The 18,695-nt window shown below is 43.4% G+C and overlaps 1 protein-coding gene across 2 annotated transcripts in view; it reads right to left on the reverse strand.

Moving 5' to 3' along the window:
• Window positions 1-7,668: 7,668 nt before the first annotated feature.
• LOC144689053 (CREB-regulated transcription coactivator 1-like) overlaps window positions 7,669-18,695 on the reverse strand; it is a 92,780-nt gene continuing 81,753 nt past the window's right edge. For both annotated transcript variants that reach the window (XM_078556193.1, XM_078556192.1), the window contains one exon: window positions 7,669-9,133. In XM_078556193.1, coding sequence (XP_078412319.1) covers window positions 8,922-9,133 — 212 coding nt within the window. In that variant the 3' untranslated portion in view covers window positions 7,669-8,921. The remainder of the gene's footprint in view (window positions 9,134-18,695) is intronic.

The raw sequence follows: 18,695 nt of genomic DNA on the forward strand, positions 1-18,695 counted from the left end.
TAACCAGTTCATGCTGGTGTTTATGCTCCACTCAAGCCTCCTCCCATCTTTCCTCAGCTAAATCTATTATCGTAACCTTCTATTCCCTTCTATATCATATTCTTGTCCAGCCTCCCCTTAAATGCATCTATTCTATTCACCTTAACCACTCCCTGTCCTAGCGAGTTCCACATTCCCACCACTCTCTGGGTAAATAGGTTTTTTATGAATTCCCTATTGGATTTCTCGATGACTATCTTATATTGACGGCCTCTAGTTCTGCTCTTCCCCACAATAGGAAACATTCTTTCTGTATCCACTTGATCAAAACATTTCAGAATTTAAAAAATCTCTAATAGGTCACCCCTCAGCCTTTTATTTCCAACAGAGACCCAGCCTGTCAATCCTGTATACCCACATTTCTGGTATCATTCTTGTAAATCTTCTCTGCACCCTCTCCAGTGTCTCTATCATTTTTATAATATGGCGACCAGAACTGCATGCAGTACTCGAAGTGTGGTCTAACCAAGGTTTGATAGCACAATGTCCCTACTTGTCAAGTCTATCCACCTGGAGCTTGGTTTGCTTTTTTTAAATGGCCTTGCTAACCTGTGGCACAAATATTAGTGATTGATATACTTGTACTCTGAGATCCCTTTGTTCCCCTACCCCACCCAGACTCTCATCTCCCAAGTAATAAGCAACCTCCCTATTCTTCCTACCAAAATGTGCTAGCTCACGCTTATCGGTATTGAACTTAATTTGACAATTATTTGCCCATTCTGCAAGTTTATTAATATCCTCCTGTAATTTGTTGCAGTCCTCCTCAGTATTGACCGTCCCTCCAATTTGATGTCATCCACAAATTTAGAAATTGTGTTTTTGATTCCAAAGTCCAAATCGTTAATGTAAATTATGAACAGCAGTGGTCCCAGCACTGATCCCTGTTAAACACCATTTCCCACCTTCTACCAGCCTGAATAACTACTCTTTCCTCCCACTCTCTGCTTTCTGTCTTGAAGCCAGCTAGCAATCCATTCAGTTACTTGCCTCAACTCCACATTATCTGACCTTATTCATTAGTCTATTATGGGCACCTTATCAAAGGCTTTTTTGAAAATCCAAATAAATTACATCTACTGCATTACAATTGTCTACCCTCTTAGCTCCTCAAAAATTTCAACAAGTTGGTCAAACAAGACTTTCCCTTTTGAAATCCATGCTCACTATTCATAACTGAGAAGGTGCTGATGAACTGCTTTCTGTTACTGTAAGCAGTTTGCCCTTATTTATCTAAAACCATTTTAATTTTGAACACCTCTATCAAATTTCCCCATAACCTTCTCTGCTCTGAAGAGAACTCCAGCTTCTCCAAATTATCTGAAGTCCCTCATCCCTGATACAATTCCAGTAAAGTTCCTCTCTAAGGCTTTTCACATCCTTCTGAAAATGCAATGCACAAAATTGAACACAATACTCCAGCTGGGGCCTAACCAGTATTTTATAAATAATTTATTTGCTTTTGTACTCTATGTCTATATTAATAAAGCCAAGGACCCCAATATGCTTTTTTAAAAAAATGCCATCTCAACTTGTCCTGCCACCTTCAAAGATCTGTGTACTTACACTCCAGACCTTTAGTTTATATTCAGAGATAAAAACAAAAAAACTGCGGATGCTTGAAATCCAAAACAAAAACAGAAATAGAAATACCTGGAAAAACTCAGCAGGTCTGACAGCATCGGTGGAGAAGAGCACAACTGACGTTTCGAGTCCTCATGACCCTTCCGAGGACTCGAAACGTCAACTGTGCTCTTCTCCGCCGATGCTGCCAGACCTGCTGAGTTTTTCCAGGTATTTCTATTTCTGTTTTAGTTTATATTGTCTCCCCTCATTCATCCTTCCAAAAGGTAACCTACAAGCTTCTGTGTCAAATTTCATCTGCCATGTGTCTGTCCATTGCACCAGTCAAATCTGTTGCCTGTTATCATCCTCCTCATTGTTTACCACATTTCTGAATTCCATGTCACCTGCAAACTTTGGAATTATGCCCAGTATACCAAAGTCTAAGTCGCTAATATATATCAAAGATCTGGAGCACAGCACTGTATACCTCCCTCCAGTTGGAAAAATGGCTGCTCACCACGACTTTCTACTTTGTACCTTAACAAATTTTGTATCCATGCTGCTGCTGTCCCTTCAATCCCTTGGACCTTAATTTTGCTAACATGTCTATTTTGGTACTTTATCAAACACCTTCTGAAAGTCCATATACACATCAACTGCATTACCCTCAACAACTCTCTCTGCCACTATATTGAAGAATTTGATCAAGTTGGTCAAACATGATTTTCTTTTACCAAATCTGTGCTGGGGTTCACTTATTAGCCCATAGCTTTCCAAATATCAATTAATTTTGCCTCAGGTTGTTGTCTGTTTCCCTATCACTGATGTTAGGCTGACTGATCTCTAGTTGCCAGATTTATTCCTCCCTTTGGCACCACTACAATATTCAAGGAGCATTTCAGACACTTGCTATAGAGGGTGTCCCGTGATTCATCTCACTCCCCTGTGCCTAAAGTGATGGCAATTTTAAAGGAACCATTGATTGTAAAGCATTTTGGGGCATCCTAAGGTCATACAAGTTCTTTACTTCATTTCCAAGCACGATGTATTTGACCAAAATAGTGCCAGGACTTTCATTCAGATTTGTCTTTTTAAATGCTTGTTCTTGGAATCATGTTATTAGTGTAACAGTCGTTAATTTCCATCACGTGTCCATCCAATTTCCTTTTGAAATCATTGATCGTCTCTGCTTCCACCACCCTTTTTGGCAGAGTTCCGGGTTGTTACCATTCATTGCATAAAAAAATTCCTCACATTCCCCTCTCCCCGTATCTCTTGCCCCAAACCCTAATCTATGCCCCCTAGTCCTTGTATATAATGTGTTAACACCTAGATAGGATATTCCAGATGTTAATTTGCTCATGATAGTTTAATCCTAGTAAAATATTCTTCTCAATTACACACATAGCTCCCAATATTGCCATGTAATTTGACCTCTTAACTCTTGATTATAGCTGCAAGTTTAGACCTTTGCTGATTATAATTCACCCCTCTCTTAAGAGTAAAGTTATCAGATATATCCAACCCTCCTCATCATGGTCTCAGCTACTTCGCCATAAACACCAAAGATCAGATTTTATTCTCACTAAATCGCTCACTGAAGATAAAACAGAATAACTGAAGAAGGCATTTACAACACCAAGATTATTTTGAATGATACAACAACTTGTAGTTACATGGGGTCCCCAGGTCTCATGTTTTCACTGGAGCCTCACAGTCTGGGTGATCTGTCTTGGACATTAACCCACTCCGTCACTCGTGGATAACAAATCCCATGGACTCTGATTTTATGAAGTGTTTGTGGTTTATTTTACATTCACTCTGAAGGCGGCCTACAGCTCTCTGAAGATCCCTCTCAGATTCTCCAACCTCAGGCTCCAGGCAAAAGAAAGGGGAATGGAAACAAAGCTAACCTTTCAACATGAGCAACATTCTGTCAGCCAACAACATTCATCCTGTGCAGCTTCAATACCACTACCACCCTGGGGGAAACCTCTGGAACTCAGTTATACTGCAAGCAGAATGTCCCTCCAGCCTGGCCAACTTTAGGACGAGAGAGAGCAGGAAACCAGGGAACAAGAGCTCAATTGACTATAGCAGCAGCAATCAACACAAGCCTGCATCGCTCCCACAAAAGCCTCAAGGAACCTAAATGATAATAGCTCTGGATTAACCCTCACACAAATCCCAGGCAGACAACAGTCATGCATATACTGAATGTAAACTCATTAATGTCTCACACATGGGTATGCACCAATATCTAGTGTGTTCCATTAGGGCTATACTCCTGATGCACCTGTACTAGCTGTCATCTCATCTGCAAATGCAACCAGGGAGCATCTTACTTTAAAGAACTGAATTAAACAGAAACTTTATCCTCAACACTTATAACTGATTCAGACTCCTTGTAGTGCGGGAACCCTGGTGGGAAATCATTAGGCTGATGAACAAACGCAGTTCATCATGAGAATGGACATGATGTAAAACATAGTTGTTTATATGTTAGAAGTGGTGTGAAACACATTATTTAGATTTCACTTCTGTCTGCATATTATATGATCTAGGCATTTTCCATCTTTTCCCCAACCCATGCCTCACACTCCTAATTTTCTGTTTATTGCATTAAGTGGGAACGTTAAGTTGTTCACGATAAACCAGGCATTTCAAATTCTGAACTCTGTTTGAAATTATAAATTATCAGAATATTAGGCTCAATTATAATGAATTAAATATTAGCCACCTGATTTTACTTTAAACTAAAAATTGCTAAATGTCCAGAAACTGACCCCTCACGAGACAGACAGTTGGTAAGTTGGGATTTCCCCATCACAAACTTTTTAATTTATTTCTTGTGTGTAACAAAGAGAGATGATATGGAGCACTTGAAATTTATTTCCAACATGCAGGGACAATGTTAAAATGGAAAGAGTGCAAAACTACAGTAGTGCAGCACGTGAGGCACACAGACTATGCAACACTGTAGTGTTACAGCACGAGACCCATCACGTTGCAATACTGCTGTATTGGTGCAGTAATGCAGCAGTGTCAGGCACAGCACATTACAACACTGCTGTAATGCACAGTGTGAGGTACAGCAATGGCCTGGTCAAGCAGCACAAGGCTTTTGAGATCTGCAGCAATTCTGGTCAGGTCATAACACATCACACCAGAGCTTCAAACATTAGGTTCAGAATTGACAGCTGAGATGTAACAAGCTCTCTATTTGCCTTTTCTATGGGGAATTGACATAAAATAAACTGGCAGTAACTGATTGATATCAAATGAGCCAAATATCAAGAACATAACAAATTTTTAAAAATCATTCTGTACATTAGAGCTCAGAGTAACACTGGCTGTGATTTATAGACTTCACTCAGCCACCCAAAAATGACTCCAACACTGGGTGGTGTGCAGACACACAGCAGCACATGTTGCATCTCCTATTGTTGGAGTATTGTGTGGGCAGGTGCCAGTAAAGTGCTGGACACTGATACCCAAGGTGGGGAGACTGCCCTGATTGGAATAAAGTTGCACACTGTTGGGCGCAGTATTTGTTTCTACATATTGCACCAGGGTAGGAACATTCAACACCCCAAGGTTTCTATACAATTTACACAAAAGGTCACTGGGCCCTGGCAGTCAGAAAACCAGCTCCTATTCTTGTGGTTCTGACCAGATTATTCATCAAACACTGATCCAGGCACATAAATAGTGTTAGTAACAGGCCATTCAGCCCCTCAAACCTGTTCTGCCATTCACATCCCTAGAACGAATAAAAAACATAATTAGATGGTGGTTGATCTGAACCTCAGCTATTTATCCATTTGCTCCTGATCTGTTGATAATCTGGCCCCAAAAAAGCTATCCACCTCAGCCCTGAAAGCTCCAACTGACTCTCAGCCTTTTTCAGGGATAGAATTCCAGACTTCAACTACCGTTTGTGTGAAGAAGTGCTTTCTGTTATCACCTCTGAATGGCATGACTCTAACTTGGAGGTTCTTCTCCCTTGTTCTGGACTTCACCAGCCCACACCCCCACCCCAATCAGAGGAAATAGTTTCTCTCCATCGACCCATCAACTCCTTTAAAGGAGTTTTAAGCACCCCAATCAGATCACAGCTTAATCTACTAAAATCACAGAAATACAAACTAGGTTTGTGTAACCTGTCCTCATAATTTAACCCGTTTAGCCACAGTATCATTCTGGTGAATCTACACATCACATCCTCCAAGGCCAATATATCCTCTGTGAAGCGCAGTGGCCAGGACTGAATGCAGCTACTCTGCATGGGCCAATGCAGTTCTGTATAACTGTAACATAATTGCCATCCTCTATAATCCAGCACCTTTGAGATAGCGGTGAATATCCCACCAGTCCTTATTGTTGCTTTTTGTATCTGTTCATTAGTGCTTAGTGAACCTCTAAAGCTTTCTGCTCCTCCACTGTTCTTAGCTTCTTACCATTTTGAAAATACTCTGATCTATCAAATGAAAGTGGATGCCCTTACACTTTCCCACATCGAACTCCACTTATTACAACTTTTCCCACTCACTAAGTCTAGCAATGTCCCTTTGCAACTTTTTGCTTCCATCTAAACTATTTATTGTTCCATCAGACTCTCTATCCTTTCAAATAGGTTATTGATAAATGTGGTGGAAAGCTGAGATCCCAGAATAGATCCTGGGAGACATTTACAAATAAAAACTATTGAAGAAAAATGCCTATCATTTATGTCAATGTGTATTCAAGAGTGCTGTAGTGTAACCAGAGTGATGAGACACAGAAAATTAACACACATCAGTGTGTGTGATGGAGTATGAACACGTTAGTGACAGGGGTTTAACATGTGTTAGGGCATGATAAAGGATTAACACATGTTAATGTGTGGAGAATTAGCAGACGTGTCAGAGTATGAGACAGAGGTTTAACAGACATGTTAGAGTATGTGATGGAGGATTAATACATGTTAGAGCGTGATGACAGATTAAAGTGTTGGAGCATGAAGGATTAACACGTGTTAGAGCATTTTAACGATTAACACATGTTAATGTGTGTAATACAGGATTAACACAGGCATGTTGGAGAGTATGTGATGCGTATGCACTTGCTTCATCAGGGCTGGACAGAGAAGGGGAATATAAATAGGAGCAGTAGACGACCACATGGCCCGACGAGCCTGCTCCATCATTCAATATGATCATGGCTGATCTTCTGCCTCAACTGCACCTTCCCGCCCGCTCCCCATATCCCTTGATTCCCTGAGATCAAAAATACCCCCATCTCAACCTTGAATATACTTAATGATGGCGCATCCACAACCTCCCAGGGTCGAAAATTCCAAAGACTTACAGCCTTTGAGTGAAGAAATTTCTCATCTCAGTCCTAAATGATCGGTTCCTTATCCTGAGACTTGCCCCCATGTTTTAGATTCCACAGCCAGGGGAAAACAAACCTTCAGAAGCTTGTATATTTCAATAAGATCACCTCTCATTCTTCTAAACTCCAGAGAATATAGACCAAATTTACTCAGCCTCTATCATAGGACAACCCTCATCCCAGGGACCAATGTAGTGAACCTTCATTGTACTGCTTTCAATGCAAGTATATCGTTCCTTAGATATGGAGATCAAAAGTGTGTACAGTACTCTAGGTGTGGTCTCATTAAAGCCCTGTAGAATTGTAGCAAGACTTCTTTATCCTTGTACTGCAATCTTCTTACAATAAAGGCCAACATGCCAGTTGCCTTCCTAATTGCTTGCTGTACCTGCATGCTAACGTTGTGTTCCTTGCCTTGCACAATTGTCTAGTACTGACAGAAACTTGCTACAGCATAAAACTGCCCAGCAACTGATGAAAGATTCTCAGGACTTTAGATAAAGTTTGTATTTTAGTGGTAGGAGATAGTGGCAATTTAGTGTTCTCTCTAAGAGACATTAGTAGGAGTCAGATATGCCAAAAGTGGCATATGGCTAGACAGACCAGCAGCCAGACAGACCAATGACAGCTTAGCGTCTTGAACTAATATTTGTGATTCTGTTGTGACAAATAATTCACTTGTGCAGGTAACATTTGACACAAAGGGTTTTATCTTGTAGTGGATGTGTTGGGAGCAGGTCCCACAGCATGTAGTGTTTGTGACAGCCCTCCCTGTCCACACACAGGACTGAAAACTGCAGCAAAGGCTCTGTAAAGCCACTCGGGTTCACCCTTGATGTGGGCAACACCATTATCGAACATCCCTCCAGCAGTTGGCGTCGAGCCTTTCCCCCTTGAGGAACACCAAATTAATATTTCTGCCTTTTCTTTTGTTTCAATGGCCAGTGATGAGCTGCGAAATGTTGTGAGTGTTGCTGGTCACAGCAACGACTGGCTGTGGGGGCTAAGAATGATTAAATGCCACGCTTACAGCGCACATACTTCACAAGAACCGGAGGGAAGGGTGTGTGTCTAATAGGGAGAGGGTGATTATAGAGCCACCTGAAGTTAGACATTAATACAGGGACTGAATGAGAATTGGTACTGCTGGAATTGGCAGCAAACACTAATCTTTGACCGGCACACATTGTCAAGATTCTTTTTTAAAAGCTGCTGGAAAAAAGTAAATGAAAGGGACACAAACGGGAGCAAGAACTCGCCCCTGTTAAATATTGGCTGTAATACAATTTCTGTCCATGCACTTAGCTCTTGTGTCAGATCAATCTCAGATCAGTCTCTTGTTCACTTTCTCAGCAACATACAACAAGGCAGTGGCTTTTGCTGAACATAAGCACAGTGAAAGGGAATGGGGCAGGAGAAAGAAATCACAGACAAATATAAAAATATAAATAAGAATCGAACAGCACAGAAAGTACAATGGCAACAGCGCACTGAAGAGTGTGTTGGATTGGTGACTTCAGGCTAAATGATAATGTTGCCATACTGTTGGCCTGGAGCTGCCGAGTGTTACTGCCAGTTGTTACCTCACAGGTACATTCCAAATTACTTGTAAACCTGCCCATGATAACAATCCACTGACAGCCCACTGTAATCATGAGGGCAATATAAATAGGAGAACGAAAAATAAAAACAAGAGGCCTGGGGATCTGATGGAGTCAATGAAACGCTGCAATGGAGGAGTGCGCCACATAGCTGAAAGCGCTATACTTGGTTCATTCAGGATCGCAGAGTTGCAAGCTCAGAACAAGAAGCGGAATTCATTGCACGTTACGCTCTCACGTTAACATCATTCCATCAATTGCACTCGGTTGCTCAATTTCCGCTCCCTGGCGGGTTTTTGGCCTGCTTCCCCAATTTGTCTTAGGTCTGAGTGCTCCTTTCTACAGACGATCCATGCGGAAAGTATCCTCTGTAGCAGGGTCTGTCAGCACCATGTCCGGGTCATTCAACATGTGCAGACCATCCAGTGTTAAGGGGTCAATTTTCAGTTCATCGAGAGGAAACTGGGAGTCGGTGTCAAAGGTCACATCTGCAACACCTGCGAGTGAATTGGTCAGCTCCTTTGACAGGCTCGGGGGAGACTCTCCTGTCACTGTGTGGGTAAGACAGAAAGACAAGCCAGGTTAGCAAAACATAGTGGCTGTACACAAGTATTAATATGAAACATCCAATACATTAATCCCAACTCCAAGCTTTATCCAACCAGCTTTATTTTTAAAACTTGTTTAAATTTCTTAGTGAATAATTCATGCTTTGAGTTTTAACCTTTCCTGAAACCCCAGGGCTTGAAAGGACTGTAGTAAGTCTATTGATGTTCATTTATGGGTTGTGGGCACTGACAAGGTTAGCATTTATTACTCATTTCTAATTGCTCTTAAGGTGGTGGTGGTGAGTGTAATACTTTTGGAAAACTACTGGTGAAGGATGACTCTGGAGCCAATCTTTACTCAGTCTTACATTTAATTCGAGTGAAATATTACAACCATACACACCCCAATTCCCACACCATGGATTCAATTTGTCTCTCTTTATGCGCTCAAGTGAAATCCCTGCATACAATTAAACACAATTAATATACAATTAACTGCCTTCTTGAACTGCTGCGGTCCATGTGGTGTAGGTACACACACAGTGCTGTTAGAGTGGGAGTTCTTGGATTTTGACCTAGTGACAGTGAAGGAACAGTGTTATAGTTCCAAATCAGGATGGTGTATGGCTTGAAGGTGGTGGTGTTCCCATGCATCTAACTGCCCTTGTTCATCTAGGTTAGAATTTGAAAGTTTCGGAGTTGCTGTCAAAGAAGCCTTGGTAAGTTTGCTGCACTGCATCTTGTAGATAGTACACACTGCTGCTACTATGCACCAGTGGTTGAGAGAGTGAATGTTCAAGCTGGTAGCTGGGTTGTCAATAAAACAGGCTACTTTGTCCTGGGTGATGTTGAGGTTCTTGAATGTTGTCAGCGCTACACTTATCCAGGCAGGTAGAGATTATTCCATCACACCCCTGACTTGTGCCTTGTAGATAATGGAGTTCAATGTGTTGAAGGGTTACCAAGTAGGTTGCTGGCAGAAGCCTCATCACATAGGCTGCTGCAGCATCTGGAATAACATTTCTCCTATTTTATTATTCCTTCTATTCCACTGGCCCACATCTCAGCACTTGTTGCTGCTGTTTGTCACCTCACCAACCACGTTCACTAGTCCAAACCCTGTTGCACTCTACTCCCTGTTGAATCAGGGGCCTCTGCATTGCCCGAACCTCCATTCAATCACACTGAATAATCTTTCTCATGAGGGTTTCCAATCTTTACTTTCGAAGATCTTGGCTTGGAATTCTCTCTAAAAGTCGTTCCAACTCGGGCTGCTTCAACAACAGCCCACCTCGCAGGGATTTAAACTCACCTTCCGCGATTACGTTCCTCTGGATGGTGTTGAGCTTCTTGAGTGTTGTTGGAGCTGCACTCATCTAGGCAAGTGGAGACTATCCCATCACACTCCTGACTTGTGCCTTGTAGATGATGGACAGGCTTTGGGGAGTCAGAAAGTGAGTTACCTTTGCAGGATTCTAAGCTTCTGACCTGCTTTTGTACTCATTTGGCTGGTCCAGTTCAGTTTCTGGTCAATGGTAATCCCTAGGATGTTGACAGTGGGGGGATTCAGCGCCGGAAATGCCATTGAATGCCGAGAGGAGATGGTTAGATTCTCTCTTGTTGAAGATGGTCATTGCCTGGCATTTGTGTTGTGTGAATGTTACCTTCCACTTATCAGCCTAAATAAAAACAGAAAGTACTGGAAAAACTCATGTCTGGCAACAGCTGCGAAGTGAGAAACAGAGTTAAATGTTCCGAGGAAGAGTCACATTGAACTCAAAATGTTAACTCTGTTTCTCTGTTCACAGATGCTGCTAGGCCTACTGAGCACTTTGTTTTTATTCCAGATTTCTAGTGTCTGCAGTATTTTGCTTCTACTTATCAGCCCAAATATTGTCCAGGTCTTGCTGCAATGTTGGTGTTTATTGCGAGGGGGTGGAATATAAAATTAGGGAAGTCTTGATGCAAAGGTACAGGGCTTTGGTGAGACTGCAGCTGGAGTATTGTGTATAGTTTTGGTCCCCTTATGGAGGGATATGTTTGATTTAGATATGTTTGCATTAGAAGTTCAGAGAAGGCTCACTAGGCTGGTTTCTGGGATGAAGGGGTTATCTTATGAGGGAAGGTTGAGTAGGTTGGACCATATTCATTGGAATTTAGAAGAATGAGAAATGATTGCAGTGAAACATATAAAATTCTGAGGCGGCGTGACAGGCTAGATGTTGAGAGGATGTTTCTTCTTGTGGGGGAATGTTGATCTAGGGGCACATTTTAAAAATAAAGGGAGATGAGAAGGAATTGTTTCTTTCAGAGGGTCATTAATCTTTGGAGTTCTCTTCCCCAGAAAACAATGGAGGCTGCGTCATTGACAATGTGCAAGTGTATAGGGAAAAGGCAGGAGAATGGCACTAAGTCTTAATGCTCATCTGGAGAGACTGTGCAGACATGATGGGATGAATGGCCTCCTTCTGCACCGTAACATTCTGTGATTCTGTGATATCCAAAGCTGAGTTACAAATGAGTCAAAGGTTGTGGTGGGCAGGTAGGAAAGTAGAGTTAAGGCCACAATCAGCTCAGCTATGACCTTATTGAATGGCGAAGCAGGCTCGAGGGTCTGAATGGCCTACTCCCGCTCTTAAAGTTTATAATCTTTAATGAAGTCTCTCATCCCTGGAGCCATTCTTGTAAATCTTTTGCACCCTTCTGCAACCATCTCATTCTTCCTGAAGTGTGGTGTTCAGAATTGAACACATTACTCCAGTTAAGGCCGAACTAGTGTTTTATTCAGGTCTAAAATGAACCTCCTTGCTTTTATTACACTATGCCTCTATTTATAAAGCCAGGGTCCCTTATACCTATTACCCGCTTTCTCAACCCTCTGTGCCACCTTCTATAGTTTGTACACACAAATCCCCAGGTCTCTCTGCTCACACACCCCGCTATGAATTCAATTCATTATGTCTGTATGTGCTATGTAACTTTGTGGTCTTTGGGCATTGTAACTTTTAAGGGATATGATGTCCCAATGCTGTTACAATGGTTCCTGCCTAGTAACAAGGGTGGGACCCTATGGGAGTGTGTTGATAGGTCACCCAGGTCAGTTTAAGGGTCAGTCAGAGCATCAGTTTGAGGCAGTCAGCTTGGGGGAGCCACCCTACAAGTGTCACAGGCAGGGGCATAGGCAGAAGTCCCAGTTAAGTTAAAGAAAATGCTGCTGTTAGCTCAAAGGAGCTGGGTTGGGGGCTCAGTGGAGCCGTGGGAGCCATTTGATAGCTCTGTGCATTTGAAGCTCAGAAGGAACTTTGGGAGCCATTGATAGCTTGGCGCAGCCAAAAGTTGGGGCTCAAGAAATCCTACATGACGAGGTGTGTTCTAAAGCAGGGAGGAGAGGCTCCAGGCAGCAGGGTATTGTGGTGAGCAGTCTCCAGGCAGTTGGGGCTCGGGAGAAGCCCTGAGGAGCAAACCCTGGAAAAGAGCAGTCGTTAAGGCAGTGTGAATTGGAGTGATTTTTTTTGGAGGTAATTCAGGGGTTAGATCTTCGAAGCAAAAGACTAGAAATTCCTCAAGAGGGAGACAAAGTTTTAAAGAGATTGTGTAACTCTCAGTGAATACTGATGTCTGGGTGGGTTGCTGAGAAATCTGTGGGATCTGTCGCATCTGCCATTTATTATGTAGTATGTTGTGTTTGACCACAGTTTGCCTGTTAATTCACATGTACCTCAAGTTGATTCTGAATGTTAGTGTATAAGATATATCTTGTAAATTGCTTTATCTTCCTAAACTTGTAAAGTACATTTTGTTTTTGTTTGTTCAAAACCCATGGAAACTTGTGGCTTTATTCCAAAAGCTGGTTTCTTTAATCTCAGCCTTTAACTACTTTAAAAAAAAGTTACTGGTTCCCCTAACCGGACGTCCCTCACATCCTGGGGTTTGACCAAGGATTGTAACACCCTTAAGAATTGTATCTTCTCCTTTATATTGCCTGTCCTCATTCTTCCGATCAAACGAATCACTTCACACTTCTCTCCATTAAATTTCATGAGTTGTGTCTCCACTCATTCCACCAGCCTGTCTATGTCCTCTTGAAGTCCATCACTATCCCCCCCACAGTTCACAATATTTAAGTTTTGTGTTCTCTGCAAATTTTGAAATTGTGCTCTGCACACAATCACAGAACGAATCAAGAACAGTTATAGCACAGAAGGAGGTCATTTGGCCCATCATGTCTATGCCAACTCTTGGCAAGAGCAACTTAGCCAGTCCCACTTCCTCGCCTTTTCCCTGTAGCCCTGCAAATATGCTCTGCAGGTGTTTCACCAATTTCCTTATGAATGCCTCGATTGAACCTGCCTCCACCGCACTCTCAGGCTAATCACTCGCTGCATGAAAATGTTTTTCCTCATGTCACCATTGCTTCTTTTGCCAACTATCTTAAATCTGTGCCCTCTTGTTCTCCATCCTCCCGCCAATGGGAAGAGTAACCCAAGTCTAGGTTATTGATCAAGAAAAGCAGTGGTCCTTGCACTGACACCTGGGAAATGCCTCCAGTCTAAAAAACAACTATTTACCACTACTTTTTGTTTCCTGTCACTCAGCCAACTCTGTCCCTATGCTGTCACTGCCCTTTTTATTTCATGGGAATAAACTCTGCTCACAAATCTGTTGTGCAGCACTTTATCATTCGTCTTTTGGAAGCCCATGTACACCACATCAACTGCATTACTCTCATCAACACTCTCTGTTACTCATCAGAAGCTCAAGCAATTTAAACACGATTTGCCTTTAACAAATCATGTTACCTTTCCTTAATTAATTTACAATTGTCCAAGTGGCTGTTAATTTTACCCTGGTATACTGTTGTTTTTTTAATTCTTTCACGGGATGTGGGCATCGCTGGCTAGGCCAACATTTGTACAGCCATCCCTACTAGCCCTTGAGAAGGTGGTGGTGAGCTGCCTTTGTGAACCGCTGCAGTCCACGTGGTGTAGATACACCCACAGTGCTGTTAATGAGGGAGTGCCAGGATTTTGACCTAGCAACAGTGAAGGAATGGCATTTTAATTCCAAGTCAGGATGGTGAGTGGCTTGGCGAGGAACTTCCAGGTGTTCCCACGTATCTGCTGCTCTTATCCTCCTAGATGGTAGAGGTCGCGGGTTTGGAAGGTGCTTTCGAAGGAGCCTTGATGAGTTCCTGCAGTGCATTTTGCAATGGTACACACTGCTGCTACTGTGTGTCAATGGTGGAGGGAGTGAATGTTGAAGGTGGTGGATGGGGTACCAATCAAGCAGACTGCTTTGTCCTGGATGGTGTCAAGCTCCTCATCCAGGCAAGTGGAGAGAATTTCATCACACTGCTGACTTGCGTCTTGTAAATGGTGGACAGGCTTTGGGGAGCCAGGAGCTATGTTACTTTACACAGAATTCCCAGCCTATGACCTGATTCTTGTAGCCGCAGTATTTATATGGCTAGTCCAGTTCAGTTTCTGGTCAATGGTAACGTCCAGGGTGTTGACAGTGGGAGATTGTTCAGCGGTGGTAATGCCACTGAACATCATGGGGAGATAGTTAGGTTCTCTCTTGTTGGAGATGGTCATTGTCTGATACTCGTGTGGTGTGAATGTTACTTGTCACTTGTCAGTCCAAGACTGAATGTTGTCCAGGTCTTGCTGCATTTGGACATGGACTGCTTCAGTACCTGAGGAGTCATGAATGGTGCTGAACATTGTTCAATCATCAGCGAACATCCCCACTTCTGACCTTATGATGGAGGGAAGGTCATTAATAAAGCAGCTGGAGATGGTTGGGCTGAGGACATTACCCTGAGGAACTCTTTCAGTGATGTCCTGGAACTGAGATGACTGACCTCCAACAACCACAGCCATCTTCCTTTGTGCTAGGTATGACTCCAACCAGTGGAGAGTTTCCCCTTAATTCCCATTGACTCCAGTTTTGCTAGGGCTCTTTGATGCCACATTCTGTCAAATGCTTCCTTGATGTCAAGGGCAGTCACTCTCACCTCACCTCGGGGGTTCAGCACTTTTGTCCATCCACAGACTAAGGCTGTAATGAGGTCAGAATCTGAGCCGCCCTGGTGGAACCCAAACTGAGCGCCAGTGAGCAGGTTATTGCTGAGTAAGTGCCGTTTGATAGTGACCCCTTCCATCACTTTGCTGATGATCAAGAGTAGATTGATGGGGTATTAACTGGCCAGTTTAGGTTTGTCCTGCTTTTTGTGGACATGACATACCTGGGCAGTTTTCCACATAGCTGGGTAGATGCCAGTGTTGTAGCTGTACTGGAACAGCTTGGCCAAGGGCACAGCCAGTACAGGAGCAAAAGGCTTCAGTACTATTGCCGGAATATTGTCAGGGCCCATAGCCTTTGCACTATCCAGTGCCTTCAGCCATTTCTTGACATCACCTGGAGTGAATCGAATAGGCTGAAGACTGGCATCTGTGATGCTGGGGACCTCTGGAGGAAGCAGAGATGGATCATCCCCTCAGCACTTTTGGCTGAAGGTTGTTGCAAACACTTCAGCCTTGTCTTTTGCACTGATGTGCTGTGCTCCCCATCACTGAGGATGGGGATATTTGTGGAGCCTCCTCCTCCAGTGAGTTGTTTAATTGTCCTTCATCATTCACGATTGGATGTAGCTGGACAGAGCTTAGCTGTAGATGCAGAGCTTAGACCTGATCCGTTGGTTGTGGGATCACTTGGCTCTATTGCTTGCTGCTTTCACTGTTTGGGATGCAAGTAGTCCTCTGTTGTAGCTTCACCAAGTTGACACTTCATTTTTAGCTATGCCTGGTGCTGCTCCTGGCATGCCCTCCTGCACTCTCCATTGGACCAGGGTTGATTCCCTGGCTTGGTGGTAATGGCAGAGTCGAGGATATGCTGGGCAATCAGGTGACAGATTGTGGTTGTATACAATATTGCTGCTGCTGATGGCCCAGGACATCTCATGGTTGCCCAGTTTTGCGTTGTTAGATCTGTTTTGAAATCTATCCATTTAGCACAGTGCGTAGTACCTCAGTGTGAATATGGGACTTCGTACCAATACTGCCATGGGCTGATGTATCTGCGACAGGTAAGACTGGTGAGTATGAGGCCAAGTAGGTTTTTCGCTCTTGTTGTTTCCCTCGTCATCTGCCGCAAATCCAATCTAGCAGCCATTTCCTTCAGTACTTGGCCAGCTTTGAGAGTAGTGGTGCGATTGAGCCACTCTCGGTGATGGGCATTGAAGTGAGGTGAGGTGGGAGCATTTTTTTTATTCATTCACGGGATGTGGGCTTCGCTGGCTGGGCCAGCATTTATTGCCCACCCCTAATTGCCCTTGAGAAGGTGGTGGTGAGCTGCCTTCTTGAACTGCTGCAGTCCATGTGGTGTAGGTACATCCACAGTGCTGTTAGGGAGTACATTTAGTGCCCTTGCCACCCTTTCTCCAAGCAGTGTCCAATATGGAGGAGCACTGATTCATCAGCTGATGCGGGGTACGGTAATCAGCAGGAGACTTCCTTGCCCATGTTTGATCTGACACTGTCAGGCTTCAGAGGAACCAGAGTTGTTGAGAACTCCCAGGGCAACTGCCTCCCCATACACTGTGCTGCCACCTCTGATGAGTTGGTGATGCTGATGTGTGGAACATTAGAACCATTGCATCCCAACCTAGTGACTTATCAACTTTAACTGCAGCAGCCTCTCCTCGAATGCCTCACAATGTTGACACTGATTTACCTTCAAGTAGCTGTTTTCAGCCCACTTTTGCCAAATCACAGCTTAGTAAAATTGATCTTTCCCTAATTTACAACTTCTACTCTTGGTTTATCTTTATCCTTTTCACAACTATGCTAAATCTAACTGAATTAATCACTATCACAAAAATACTCTCTATGTGATACCCCATTTACCTGTTCTGTTTCATTCCCTAAAACTAAGTCCAGAGCTTGCTCTTAATTTGTTGGGCTTGCCACATGCTGGCTAAAAAAGTTCTCCTGAATGCGTTTTAAGAATTCTGCACACTCTATGCCTTTTATACTAATTTTGCCCCAGTCAATATTATGATAATTGATATCCCCACTATTACTGCTCTATTGTTTCTGCACTTTTCAGCTATTTTCCCTCACATTTGCTCTTCTATCTCCCCCTGCCTGTTTGTGGTCTATAGTATACTCCCAGCAGTCTGGCTGTTCCTTTTATCAACCTCAGTTCAACCTATATGGACTCACTGATTATTGTTCTAGCATATTATCCCTTGTCACAGCTGTGATTGCTTCTTTAAGAACCGCCCCCCCCGCTACATTTTTTCATGCCTCTCGCTAGTCCTTTTGAAAACTTTGTAACCAGGAATGGTGAGCTACCATTCCTGCCCTTCTTTAGGCTAAGCCTCAGTAATAGCCAAGATATCATACTTTCAAGAGTCCGTCTGTGCCCTCAGCAACTCTGGCTTATATACCATTAATCACTGAATCACTGTGTCCTTGGCCTCCTGCACTGTTCCAATGAAGCTCAACATAAACTCGAGGAGAGCTTCATCTTTCGACTGGGCACTTAACAGCCTTCTGCACTCAAACTGGAGCTCAACAATTTCAGATCATAATCTCTTGACGCCTTTTTTGTGATCTCTTGTTTTTGGCAACATCTCCTCTAGTACATCTTGTATTTTTTTACTTAAACCGTACCAGCTTTTTTTTGCCTTGCACCATCATTCCTTTTGAAGAGAAGCGCGAGAAGGGTCGGGAGTTGAAGAGAAGTGCGAGAGGAGTCGGGAGTTCAAAAGGAGCGCGAGAGTAGTCGGGATTTGAAGAGAAGTGCGAGAGTAGTCGGGATTTGAAGAGAAGTGCGAGAGGAGCCGCGAGTTGAAGAGAAGCGTGAGAGGAGTCGGGAGCTGAAAAGAAGCGTGAGAGGAGTCGGGAGCTGAAAAGGAGCACGAGAGGAGTGGGGAGTTGAAAAGGAGCTAGGGGAGCAGAAGTGACTGAGGAAGTTCGGTGAGAAGGGAACGAGGTGATCCTTTGAGTACCATGAGTACGGTTGGGTAAGTATTTACTACTTCCATCACTTATAGTTCTTAAGTTCTTATTTTGTGGTTCATCGTTTGTAAGGGTTATATTCTGTAACAACGAGGAGCAGGGAAGAAGGGCCCTACAGTAATTGATATTATTTAATATTAAGTACCTTCCAAAAGGTTTAATTTAATTTAAAGGGGTAAGTCATGGCAGGAGAGCTCAAAGCCGTGGTGTGCTCCTCCTGCTCTATGTGGGAAGCTGGGAACATTTCCAGTGCCCGGGTTCGGAGCTGGAGCGGCGTCTGGGGGCACTGTGGAGCATCTGTGAGGTGGACAGCATTGTGGATAGCACGTACAGAGGGTGGTCACACCGCAGGCTAAGAGTCCACAGGCAGGAAGGGAATGGGTGACCAAGAGGACTAGGCAAGAAGTGCAGGAATCTCCCGTGGCTATTCCCCTGCAAAACAGATATACCACTTTGGATACTGTTGGGGGGGGGGAATGGCCTCTCAGGGGAAAACAACAACAGCTAAATTCGTTGCACCACGGTTGGCTCTGCTGCAC

Source organism: Cetorhinus maximus, chromosome 13 (genome assembly GCF_964194155.1).
Source record: "Cetorhinus maximus chromosome 13, sCetMax3.hap1.1, whole genome shotgun sequence".
In the NCBI taxonomy this organism is placed as follows: Eukaryota; Metazoa; Chordata; class Chondrichthyes; order Lamniformes; family Cetorhinidae; genus Cetorhinus; species Cetorhinus maximus.